The 13,472-nt window shown below is 28.2% G+C and overlaps 1 protein-coding gene across 1 annotated transcript; it reads right to left on the minus strand.

Annotated features, from left to right (window-relative positions):
- Positions 1 to 10,113: 10,113 nt before the first annotated feature.
- Positions 10,114 to 11,664, minus strand: LOC137821884 (uncharacterized). Its single transcript, XM_068626676.1, has one exon. The coding sequence runs from the start codon at positions 11,472 to 11,474 to the stop codon at positions 10,527 to 10,529; it is 948 nt and encodes a 315-aa protein (XP_068482777.1). The 5' UTR covers positions 11,475 to 11,664; the 3' UTR covers positions 10,114 to 10,526.
- Positions 11,665 to 13,472: the final 1,808 nt, after the last annotated feature.

Raw genomic sequence — 13,472 nt, forward strand, 5'->3', positions numbered from 1 at the left:
TGTAGAAACCTCGTCGAAAACCAAGTCTGAAAAAGAAGCATGAGGTTCCTTAGCTTCCTTAGCTGCAGCTGCTAGAGAGATTGGTTGTGACCTTTTGGAAGTTTCATGGGATGATACGTTTTTTGAAATAAACACTGATATGTCACTGTACATATACATGTCATATTTGTTAGAATTTGTAGTTGGGAATCAGGAGCTCAATATAAATATAATTCAATTTTTTATGATGTAAGTATCTTTACCTATATTTCATTTTACTTTATGTTAAATTATTATTGATTATGCTTTAATTAATAATTTGTAGGTTTTTTAATGGAGTTTCTATCACCGAGGGGAAGGAAGATGTGTATGGATTCTTAGATCCCTCATATACTAATCCCAGTGGAACAAAGAAAACTAAAACCCAATCATACATCACTAGCACCCTGGAAAAAGAGGGAAAACAATTTTATTTATGCCCTTATATTAATGAGTAAGTTTAATTATAAGTTGTCAATTATTATTATTTCATGTTTTAAATATTTACTAACTCTTTTCATGGATGATATAGTGGTCATTGACAGTTACTTGTCATATCAATGGTTGATAAGACTATTGTGTGGTTCTGTTTCCTACACCGGAAGTCATCCACACATTTGAAGAATATCATTGATAAGTAAGTACACTATAAATTTAACTTCGTATGTTACTAATTAAGCATCTACTAACGCAATTTTTTGTATTTATCAGTTCATGGTGTGGATATAACATCCTAAAAGGTCGATCCAATTCAAATTTTCAAAATCTAAATTGGATGACACTACACGTTTGTAATTTTTGTCTTTCTCTTTTCATTGTTTGTCAATATTAACTTTTACTTTTTATTGAATTATAATGTAATACACAACCAGGAAGCTATGAGTGTGGCTATTACATTATGCAATCGATGGTTACCATTGTAAGACTAAGCCTTAAAAGTGATTGGGATGAGGTAACATGATGGTAAATTATTTTTATAATTCTTTAGCATATATGTATCTTAACACTAATTTATGTGAACCTTATTTTGTAATGCAGTTCTTCCGGATGAGCGACCAATGTCTTCAGAAGCCATAGCATATGTGAGACATTCTTGGTCCACATATTTCCTAAATTTTTATAACTCTAAGATAGCTGATGAATAATGTAGGAATTAGATAGATAGATAGAGATATATTGTTAGTGTTTGTAATACATTTTTATCAATATATATAATTTGATTCTCTGAATTTATGTATTTGTCTCGCAAGGTTATAATTGATCAAGTCAATTTAGATGGGAATTAACATTAAACAGAATGTACCAAAAAAATAACCATATACAACGCAAAGATTTATAAGGGCATCTATGGTAAATAGCCGCAAAAAAATAACCATATACAACGCAAAGATTTATAAGGGCATCTATGGTAAATAGCCGCATTCTTAAATGCATTACTCTTCCCTTTTAAAAATCATTCAAAAGCATATCTTCTTCTTACTTCAATATTGCTTCTTTCATCACCTTACTGCCCCAACTTTATATATCCTAAATAATTGTATTATATGTCAGATGTGGGTTTCAAAGTCATGTGTGTTCTTGGATACTAGGATTTCAAAGATTGCAATAACATATTGCGAGGAGAAATTAACTTTATTATTTCTCACTTTCTCAGTGAATTAATTATTGGATGCATTTTAAAATAAGGCCTTAGTTTAAAATATTTCAAAATTATGATAATTAAATTTTAACAATTATAACTAAAACTAAAATTGAACATAAAAATACGTACATCAAAACCTAAAATAACATAAGTCAGATTTTTTGAAGTATGAATTCAAAACAAACAAAAAAACTAGGACCAACTACCATCAATCATAAGAAATATGCAAATATTGTTGAAAAACTTATTATCAAAGATTAGTTGTTGAAATACTTATTATCCAAGGTTATTTTTCTTTTAAAGTAAATTTTTGAAACTTTAGAAAACTTATTTGTAATGTAAAGTTACACTTTTCAAAATTTTAGAGAATTTAGTTATAAAATATATTAAAACTATATAGTTTTTAATTATTTATTTATAAATAGATTTAATTTTATTTATTTATTGAAGTTTAAAAAAATTGGAGTGTTTTATTGAGATTTTAGAATAAACCTTTGGAATTTAACGAAGGTTAAAAAAACCTTTGTTATTTGCTGAAGTTTTAAAATAAACCTTTGGAATTTAACAAAGGTTAAAAAAACTTTTGTTATTTTGCTGAGGTTTTATAATAAACATTTGGAATTTAAATAATGTTAAAAAAAACCTTCGTTGTTTTGCTGATGTTTTAAAATAAACCTTTGAAATTTAACGAAGATTAAAAAAACTTTCATTATTTTGCCGAAGTTTTAAAATAAACGTTAGAAATTTAACGAAGATTAAAAAAACTCTGTTATTTTGCTGAGAGTTTAGAATAACCTTTGAAACTTAACAAATATTAAAAAAATCTTAATTAATTAAATAAATTCCTAAAATTATATTATCCTCCACTAAATAACTTCAGTTAAAACCTTTTTTTCTTGTACTGTTTAAATCGCTTCTAAGAATTTTAATCATTCCAATATTGTATTAAAGATTTTTTAACAATAACAATAATAGTTGAAATGATGTTTTTGGATGTTTATATTAACCACCTTGACACTTACTTATCTCTTAAAGTTGACTGTATTTGGATTTTCAAGATTAATGAGTGATATTCATTAAAAAAGTATTAAATAAAAATTAACTAATTATAAAGATAAAAAATAATTATTTATTATATTGATTAAATTAGATATTATTTTAAAAACTAAAAAAATTATTGGTGTCTAAATTAGTTTATATTATTAATAAATAGTTTTTAAATTGGTATATAAAGTTGTAGCTACCAATTTTAAAATTTAAATGATTGGTAGTTAAAACTTTGATAACTAATTAGATACTAATTTAAAAACTAATTATCAAAATAAAAATTAATTTAGATACTAATAACTTTTTTAATTCCTAAAATAATATTCAATTTAGTTAATATAATATTTAATTATTTTTTTGTCTTTAAAATTGATTTTATTTAATAATTTTTTTTAATAATTTTTAACATAGAGTAAAGAAAAATATCTTTAAGATGTTGATTTACATTAAAGTAAACTAAATTATAATACGTATTAATCTTTTAAAGATAAAGATAAAGAATAATATATATAGTTCTTAAATTAAGAGGGAAAAACGTATAAAACTAGTTATTTGTTTTTTAATAAAATCCAAATATTGGAAGAACTTAGAATCATATAAGTTAAATCATATAATAAATTATAATTATGTTAATGAACTATGCTATTTTTTTGGCCTAAAAAATAAATAAAAAAAATATGTTCAGATTAATTGAATGTAGAGAAAGATACAAGGAAAGTTAAAAAGTTGATTATTGGATAAGATAACCACTAAAGATGAAAAAAATTCCTTATTTTTTGCTATATTATGATAGGGTAAACATTGAATATGATAGGAGGACAAAAATTATACCTTTTTATCTAGAATTTGGTAGCATATAGTGAAAAGTATAGGGTGAAATAGACATAGAAAAAGATGGATGAAAAATTATATACCCCTTGACACATGGAAGGGTTTAGGAGAAAAAGATATATGAAGCTTATGGGTTAGGGTAACTAGGGAATATCTTTTTAATATAAAATATTCCTATAGTAATAGCTTTCTGTCATAGATTACGGCTATGGAATTAATACGTATTCCTATGATAGTTAATGAAGTGATAAAAAGCAACCAAAGAGATTTAAATATAAGTAACTTTTATGTATTGAAAGTTAGTAAAAGATGGAGGAGGTGTATCAATCTTAAAAGTGAAGATTAAAGGTCATACTTTGTGAATAATGTATAAAAAAATATAGATAATTTAAAAAAAAACATAAAATTTCAGTGTTTCAAGTGGATAAAATACCTTTATATAGATATATATGCTTGTGTGCATGCCTGTGTGAAACTGTGTAAAATGGATAATGTTATGTGATGAGTGCACATACTATGTAAAATTAAATTGTAAATAAATGCATTGGAAACAAAGTTGAAGTAACAATTATATATATAGTATTGTTCCCTAGTGTATTAAATATAAATATAAAAATTAGTGTATAAATTTTGTTAATATATAAAAACTATTTTAATCTCAATATTTTTAAATTTATAAAACAGTATCTAATTAAAATTAATTATTATTTTTTAAAAATTAGTTGTTATTTAATTTTTTTAATATTTAAATTTATTAAAGTGACTTACAATCTTAAGATAAGTTTTATAGTTTATTTTTTCAATGTGCTTAGGTGAATAGTTTAGTTAAAATAATTAATAAAATTTTATTAAAAAAAATCTAATTAATAAGTTTCTTCTTAAATTTTATTCATAAAATTAATTTAAAAAATTAAATCTCATTTTTATAAATTGTGTCGATAAAGATAAAGTTGATGCAGGTAAGTTCTTTTTATTTAGTTTAGATAAAAAATTATTTAAGTATTTTGACAGAATGAATTATTAAGAGGAGTCTAATTCAGTAGTCCCACAATAAGATGTATTTCCCCATCAATTATGGTAGTATGTGTAAAGGGATTCAGGAAATGGCACCATCACTCTGTTGCACTATTATTCTCTCCCATATCTGACATATTTCTACAGAAGCAAACATACATTTTCAGCAATTTCTGAAACTTAACCCCACTCCACGTGAATCTGACATCTTCATTTTCAAAATATAGATATCAACTCATTACATTGCTTATCCCTTAGCTTCTTCCAGCTCAGTATATATTTTCACTAATACTAGAACAACTCAACATTTGAAACTACTTTACTTTCTTTTCATGGATAATAAATCATTTTAGATTCACCTAATCTAATTGAAAACCATGCTTCTCTTTTTCTCTTGCTTCAACACACTGTGGACATGAACTTTTGTAGTACTTCCTAATAAAAGCTCAATAAGTATTTACTATCTATAACAACCACCTCAAATAAAATATTAGTCTCCCCATTTGCTTTTTCTGAATTTTTTATTATAAATCATTATTAGTCTAATTAATAATAAGATTACTTAATTTTAATAGAATATTATTATTGTTATTATTGTTGTTCTGATTTCAAGTTCTTTGAGTTAATATCTCTATAGTCATATCACTGCATTCGAGATATTATCTATTTTGATATTCAGAGTTTTGTCATGATTTTATTCCTGAAAGATGTCTTAATGGTTAAGAGAAAAAAATATATTTAAATTGTCCTTAATATCAATTTTTAAGTTATATGACTATTGAGAGTACCAGAACAGTTATCCAAATGAGGTCTGAGAAGAACTAAAGTTCATCTTTGAAGCTACTTTTTCATTCCCCAATCGAGACCAAGGAAAGAGATCGTCTTTGAAATTTCTTCTCCATTCTCACATGATGTCAATGTTTCGACCTTAAGTCCATTTTGATATAGTATCGTTAAGTCAATTATCGCATTCGAGGTATTGTTCACTTTGACAAAATCACGATTTTGTCTTTAAAAGACATCTAGAAGAGTTAAGGGAGGTTTAAATGTTTTTAGGTTCGACTTTTAAGCAATGTGATATTATTGAGTGTGTTAAAACACTCTCCCCCAATCAAGGTTTGAAGGAAACAAAAGTTTGTCTTTGAAACCATTTCATTTATAAGTGAAGGAGTTAAGAGAATGAGAATTCGTCTTTGGAACCACGTTTTTATTCTAAGTTTATTGAGATAATATCACTAGAATCAATATCATCATTACATATAAAATATCGTCTAATTTATAACTCAAAGAATTGAGAAAATAGTATATTTAAATTATTTTTAACATCAACTCTTAAATAATGTAAAATATTAAACATGAAATAAAAACTATAATATAACAAGCTGTTATAATATTAAAAGATATAAAAAAATATCAAGAAAAAAGGAATCAAGGGTTTATTAGATTCTTATGAATATATTTATGTGCAAATATGACTATATATGTAAAAAAATTATAGAACCTACTTTATTCTTTCTAAATTTTTTTTACCTATCACTATCAACATTCTTTCACTTTTTATCTTCTTTTTTTCTCTTGTTCTTTTTTTACTGCACAACACTCATGCCATAAAATAATTCAAACAGTTATTCTTTAAAAAAAACAAATGAGGTTATAACTCAATGTCTTTAACTGTTTTTGTTTGACTTTTTCATTTAGATTTTGTACTTGAATGTATTTGGTAAAATCAATAGTCTTGGTTAATGCTAGGAGGTATTTCTGAATTAGGCTTTCAGTCCAAAAGATATGTCCCACTGAAAAGGGAAGTGCTGAGTTTAACTTGTTGTATATGAACTACTTCTTCACCCTCCATCTCTTCTGTTCACTATTTAAAAGAATAAACTTAAGGAGCCAATGACCAAATACAAAATAGCATCTATACACTTTCAATGTTTTTACTTCCAGACCAGGTTTTACCCTTTGATTAATAAAGTAAATATAGGGTAGAGAGAAGAGAAAATTGTAAAAAATAAGAAGGTGAATGTGTTTGATAGAGAAAAACAAAAATATGAGTTTCTTAGGTTTTTTATTTAATTATTTTTTCCTTAATTTTTTTAACCAAACATCTTTATTTATATTTTTTGTCTTATTTTATATTATCTATTTTTTTTTCATCATATTTTCTTGTCAATATATTAATAACTCTAAAAGTAGTTTTTTCACCATGAATAATTCTGCAAGATTTGTCACCAAAATTCAACATATTTTTTTTGTAGTCATAGTTGTTTGTCTTTCAATTATTTAGGAGTGTCTATTTCTTCAACCTTTGGCTGATAAAGTCAAATTGAAGCTAGCATCTTGAAAGGTAATTATCTTACATGATGTGTCAGATTCAGTTGGTCAATACAATGATTAATGGATTTCTATCTTAATACCTTTAATATGTATAAATGGTATGTTTCACTTCTTAAGCAATTTGAGCAGCTTTAATATGTATAAATGGTTTGTTTCACTTCTTAAGCAAGTTGAACAGCTTTAATATGTATAAATGGCCTGTTTCACTTCTTAAGCAAGTTGAGCAGTGATGTCGGAATTTTATTTGGACAGGTGATGTTCTGGAATAGCTATCGTTAATTGGCCGACGATTTATTCACCTCTTGAGGATGGAGGTTTGAAGATTATTAACCTTCATCATAAAAATAATGTGTATCTTCTTAAGCTTGCTTGGAATTTTGTTTATAACAACAAGCCTTGGTCTTTGCTCTTGAAAGCTAGAGTTCTTAAATCAAAATACGAGTTTAGAATGATTTATAAATCCTCAGCTCTTTGGCCTGGAATTAAGAAGTTTTATTCTACTATACTTGATTATACTTCTTGGATTGTTGGTATAGGTTCTTTTATTAATTTCTGAAATGATAAATGGTGTTCCACTACTTCTTTAGCAAATATTGCAGGGTTATGTGATGGTGCTAGCATTCCGGATACAGACTCTCAGTTTTGCACAGGTTGTGATTGGAATATTCTTTTATCTTTACAGTAGATGACTCATTTTTTTTAATTATATCATGGTTAGGGAGAAACAGGACATTCCTAATTGGATTCTAGATGAGTATGGTCGTTTCACTCTTAAATTAGCTAAGACTTTTTTCTTGGAACCAGGAGTTCCCGGTGGTTGGGGTAAATTAATTTGTTCTTCATCTATTCCGTCTTAAAACTCTAGTACTCTGAAAAGTTTTTCATGGACGGTTTCCTACAAATCAACATATTCAGAATAAAGGTTTGTATATATGTTTTATATGTACGCTTTGTGAAAAACATGAGGAATCTATTCAGCATTTTTTTTTTTTTGAATGTTCTAATGTATTGCATATTTAGAGTTGGGTCTGACAAATTTTTCTTACTTCATATTTCTCTAATAAGGATGATCTTCTTTCTTTTATTAAGAGTGATGTTAGTCCTTTGGTTAAATTGATTAAGCTTGTTGTGATAACTTTTTCTATTTGGATGATATGGCGTATGAGGAATTATGCTAGATTTCAGAATAAGATTGAGGTTTTTAGAGTTATTTTGGTAATTAAAGATTTAACTTGTCTAGTGAAAAATTCGTCTAAAGCTTCAATGAAGAATGATATGTTGGATTTCAAGGTGATTAAGTTTTTTTGTATTAATACTCGTGATAGTAAAGTTCTTCATCTTCTTCCTATTAGATGAGTTTCCTTCACCAGGCTGGGTTAAAATTAACATTGATGGGGCTGTTAGGGGTATCATGGTCTTGCTACTTGTGGAGGTATTTTCCGTTGGAGTAAGGAGGAATTTATTGGTGCTTTCTCTGTGTTTTTTGAAGTTCAAATTGTTATGGTTACTGAGTTTTATGGAGTTATATATGCTATGGAGGAAGCTCAAAAGAAGGGGCTTATTAATGTCTAGCTTGAATGTGATTCTGCATTGGTTTGTGTTGCGTTTACTGCTAGGACTAATGTTTTGTGGATGCTTCGTAATGGATTGAATATTTGTCTTAATTACTGTGGGAAAATCAGGTTTAAGGTTGCTCATATTTTTTGTGAATCGAATGTGTGTGTTGATAAGTTGGCTAATTTAGGATTTATTTATAGAGAATCATTTAATTGGTATAATAGGTTTCCATCTAGTTTATTCTTAAAATTCTTTATGAATATAGATATAGTCTACTTATGTATCGTTTTTATTAACATACGGGTTTTGATTTAGTCTCTCCATACTTTGGTATTTTTTATTTTTTTTTAATAATATTTTTTTTCATGTGATGACGGATGATTGTTGTTACTTGAGATGTCAGTCTAGCCTAACTGAAATGTCAAGTTACATAATAATGTTTAACATGAAACCTTTAATAAAAAAATAAAAAAAAAAAACATAAAACAGTTCAAAAGTTCATCGTAAGTTTATGAGTAACTTTGGGGGAATAAATCACCTAGAAAAACTATTTTTTTACAATTTTTTATTTTTTTTTAATTAAACTTAAAATTCTTTTTATTTGATGGTTAATTTGTTAACTTTATATTATATTATAAACAATAATTCTAAACATTTAGCATTAGTTAAAAAACAATATATAATCCTAATCAAAGTAAACTTTCTGTTTCCGTGACATCCTTAAACAAATAATACATTTAACGGATATAATAAGTATAATATTTAATTACAAATATTAAAAATTAATGGATTTATAAACTTTTTATTTTCTATAACATCCTAAAAATCATTAATATAATATATTCCACTGGTATAATAAACATTAACATGTGTAATAAGTTAAATATATAACAGTGAATTACGAAATACTAAAAATTAATGGATTTATAGACAAATATATATTATATTAGAATATTGAGTTATAGTATATGTATATATGTTATATTATATAAAGGTGAAAAGTTTTTCATTGCTCTTTGATTTTCTAATTTAATCTTGCAAATTTGTTGACATTTCAACTTTTATTAACATGTCATTTATTTAGTTTAAATGTTGTCAAGATTAATTCAAATGTCACCCTATATCATGGAATATAAGTATAACATGTTGAAAAATAATGGATGGATAAACATCCATATACTTAATCATATGAAGGTTCAAATAAAATTGACCATTAAAGTAAAGTTAAGCCTAAATTGCATAAAAAAATGTTATTAATAATGGATATTTCTAAAAATATTAATTATTTTTTAATAAATATTTATTATCCTTAAAATTAATAAATATTTCATTGAGATAGCGTGATAATAAACAAAAAAACACCTAAATCTATTTGATAAATAGGAATCGTAGCATGTTATTACAGAAAATAAAAAATATTAAAAAAAAACTTTTTATTTCAATAATGTCCATGAACACATATCCATTAAATCATCAACAGGTAAACTATTTTTCCAACACAAACTATTAATTGTAGTCAACTGATAGTGATATATGTATCTCCAGCAATTGCTGATCAATGAACAAGGTGACAATAACAAAATCACAATCAATAAATACAAATCAATTAAGCTGAAAAAACAAGTCATTGTTCATAATTCATCATAATAATGATGATGATAATTATAAACTAGAAAAACAAAATACACAACAAGTTTGATAACAGTGCAAGAGAAGGCATTACAAATAGGTCAAATCCATAAAAAGCAGCACAGGAATAACTCAAAATACTGTGCAAATGAAAAAAATGAAAAGTACAAAAGTGCTACTTTATTTTACAAAGATTCTAAAACACAGCTCCCATTTCCATTTTGGTCACAACAGTGGCAAAGCTCTTTAACTGTGTTTCTGACTCTCATGTGACTTCAACTCTGTAACACAGTTACATTACATGTATAACATCTCACTAACAATAAGAAGAAACACAATGAATTGGAAGCATTTTTTTAACTTCTCTATTTCTAATAGAGATTTTTTTTTTTTGTGACAGTCAAAGTTTAATGAAAACTTAGAAGAAGAAAAAACTAATTTTGTTTAACAAACTTCAATTGGTGTCCAGAGGGAGAGACTCGGCTTCAGAGAGTTGTTTCAGCGTTTTCATCAGCTGCGCACCTTTCCTTCTGGCCCGAGCGCTGCACTCGCCCTGGAGAGCGAGTTCCACCGCACGCGCCACCTCCTCAGGCGGGGCGGTGTGCTGGTCGGATGCGGAGCCGCCATACACGACGGCTAGGACTCCAATGGCGTATTCCTTGGCGCGGGCAGCGGTCTTTCCCATCATGGTGACCATGACTGGGACTGCGAGGGCGTGAGCGCGGACCTCGTGAGCACCATCTGGAAGCGTGCACATGAGCTCCAGGGCGGCTAGGGCGCGCTCGGCGGGGGCGCCGTCGAGTTCGAGCGCCGCCTCGACCACGGCGGAGACGGCGCCAGTCTCCACAGCTACGCGGCGGTTGACATCGGAGAGGCAGAGTGCGAAGAGGATCTTGGTGGCGGGTTTGGCGAGGGCGAGGTTGCGCGTGAGAGCGTGCATGAGGTTGGGAGGGCAAGGAGGCTGCTCTTGAGGAGGGTTGGGAACAAGAGAACGTTCTAGAAGTTGAAGAGCAGAAGCTGGGTCTGTTGTTAGCTGGAGTTCTGAAACGTGGAAGAGTTCTTGGAGGTTGTGGATTTGTGGTGGTGGTGGAGGAGGAGGAAGAGGAACAACATCAAAGCTTGTGTTTGTGTTTGTGTTTGTTTTGATGAGATTGTTGGTGTTGGTGTTGGTGTTGGGAGTGTTTTGAGTGGGGGTTGGGGGAGAGAATCTCCACTGGGTGAAGCTTTGGGAAGTGGTGGAGGAAGAGGAGGAGGTGGAGGATTCACATTGGAAGCTTGGGGGAGTGTGAGGAAGAGGTGGGGTGGCGCCGCCGGTAGGACTTAGAACGGTCTGAGCGCAGTGGCGGAAGAAGCCACAAGAGAATAGTTGGGTTTTGAGTTTTGGTTGTTGATGGGTTTTCATGGTGGAAGCAGTTGGAAGAGATGAGAGCGTAGGGTAGTAGTGTTTTTGTTTGTGAATGAAGTGGGATGTGTTCCGTTTTGGGTTTGGTCGGGACAATAATGACACTGTTGTTGGTACGACCTGGGTCTATTATTTCTGTCACCTTTGTGAAAAACAATGGAATGGGTCAAATGTTATCTGAGTCACTTCCACTTCCCTCTTCATTTTACTTATTATTTCTGTTTTATTTTTTTTGGTAAGCTGATATTTTGGACCCACTAAACAAAAATACACTTACTTGCCTCATAACTCAGAGTAATAAAAAAATTTAACTTCAATTTTCAATACACATTATATTATTGAGTTGGGTTATTAAATGGGTGTATTTTTTTAGAGTTGTCAAATTATTGTTTTTCCATACTCCTGGATAAAAGAAGTATACTATGAAGAAGTTGTGAAGAACTCAGAAGTTTGTTACATGCATTTCTTTTCAAGAAAATCTCAAGAGTACAGAATAGATACGCATCTGGTGAGTTTCTGCTATCAGTTAATATAATGCAATAATGAATATAGCACATGTGTTTAAAATTGAAAAAAGAAAAAGAAATGGTATCTCTTAACCCAGTCAATTATTAGTTAGATACACATTACATCAAATCGTTACATAATAATATGCTTAAGATTTTTATAACTAAAACGAAAATAGATATAATACACTGCATAAGTAGACAAATTTTTTTAATAATATCTTGGCTTTTACCTCTCGGCCAAGTTAAGTTAACCTTAAGTTAACCTGATTATCATTCATATAAAGATTAACATTATTAAGTAAGCTGAAATCAATTATTAATAAAAGGATTGGATCTCAGCAAAATCCATAAACAGTAAAGTTTATCAAAAGAAGTATAATTACATATTCAAGTGATAGATAAAGGTTAAGTTCAATTATATTAATTATTGATTAATATATTTTACTTATTTCAGCATTGAAGTATTTTTTAGATAATCCTGATCTTTTGCAAGATTGAGTAGAGCCGAGAAGAAAGATTGCGAGGACTAAATATATTTACAAGATTAGAATCTTATTCGATCTTTGCAATAACACATTGTTTTCTTTCATTCTTTTTATTTCTTGTATAATTTATTGAAATATTTGAAGTGTTCCTTCGAAATAAATATGTAAAATAATCTAATTGAAATGAAATCTAGTGATGTAATCTAATCATAGATTGGTATCTAAATAAAAATTATGAAGTTTTATAATACACTGTGTTTTAACTTATGCATTTCTAATGAACATTTATAATAAATATATTTAAATATATAAGCTATATTTCATATTTATAATAAATAATTTAAATTATGATATAAAATTATTTTTATTCTGATTAATTTTTTAAAAAATAATTTAAAAAAATAGAAATATTATGAAAAATATTGAAAAGAATAGGCTCTTAAATGGAGGCAAATGGCCAAATCCTCTAGACATTTTAAATATGAACTACTCCTTATGGCCCATACGCTTTTATCAAATAACCTAAGCATTTTAATGCCCATGTGTGTGTAGTAAGTTTTCCAATAGCAGATGGTTTGAATGAATCGCGCTTTATATTTGTTATAAGATGCTTCGCCTAAGATATTATTTTGATATGATTCCAATCATTGAGTAATTTTTACTGTTGCATGTAAAAATCCAATGTGTGGTTATAGTCACAGTTTATTACGTCAACTAAGTTTGTTTTCACCGTAAATTACATTTTAATAAAAAAAACATATTCCTTTTTAAATGGTATATATAATACATTAAATAATTAACTCATTAATACAGTAATATATTCATTAGTACACGACAATATAAATATATATATATATATATATATATTTAAATTCAATATTTATAAACTAATCGACATCTTTATATTATATAAACATATTTAAATGTAATTTGATATATAATGAAACCTTTATCCGTGTATAAACAAGATCTTTTGGAGTTCAAAACTAGACTGCAGCGTGTGA

This window comes from Phaseolus vulgaris, chromosome 9 (assembly GCF_000499845.2).
Source record: "Phaseolus vulgaris cultivar G19833 chromosome 9, P. vulgaris v2.0, whole genome shotgun sequence".
NCBI classification, from domain to species: domain Eukaryota; kingdom Viridiplantae; phylum Streptophyta; class Magnoliopsida; order Fabales; family Fabaceae; genus Phaseolus; species Phaseolus vulgaris.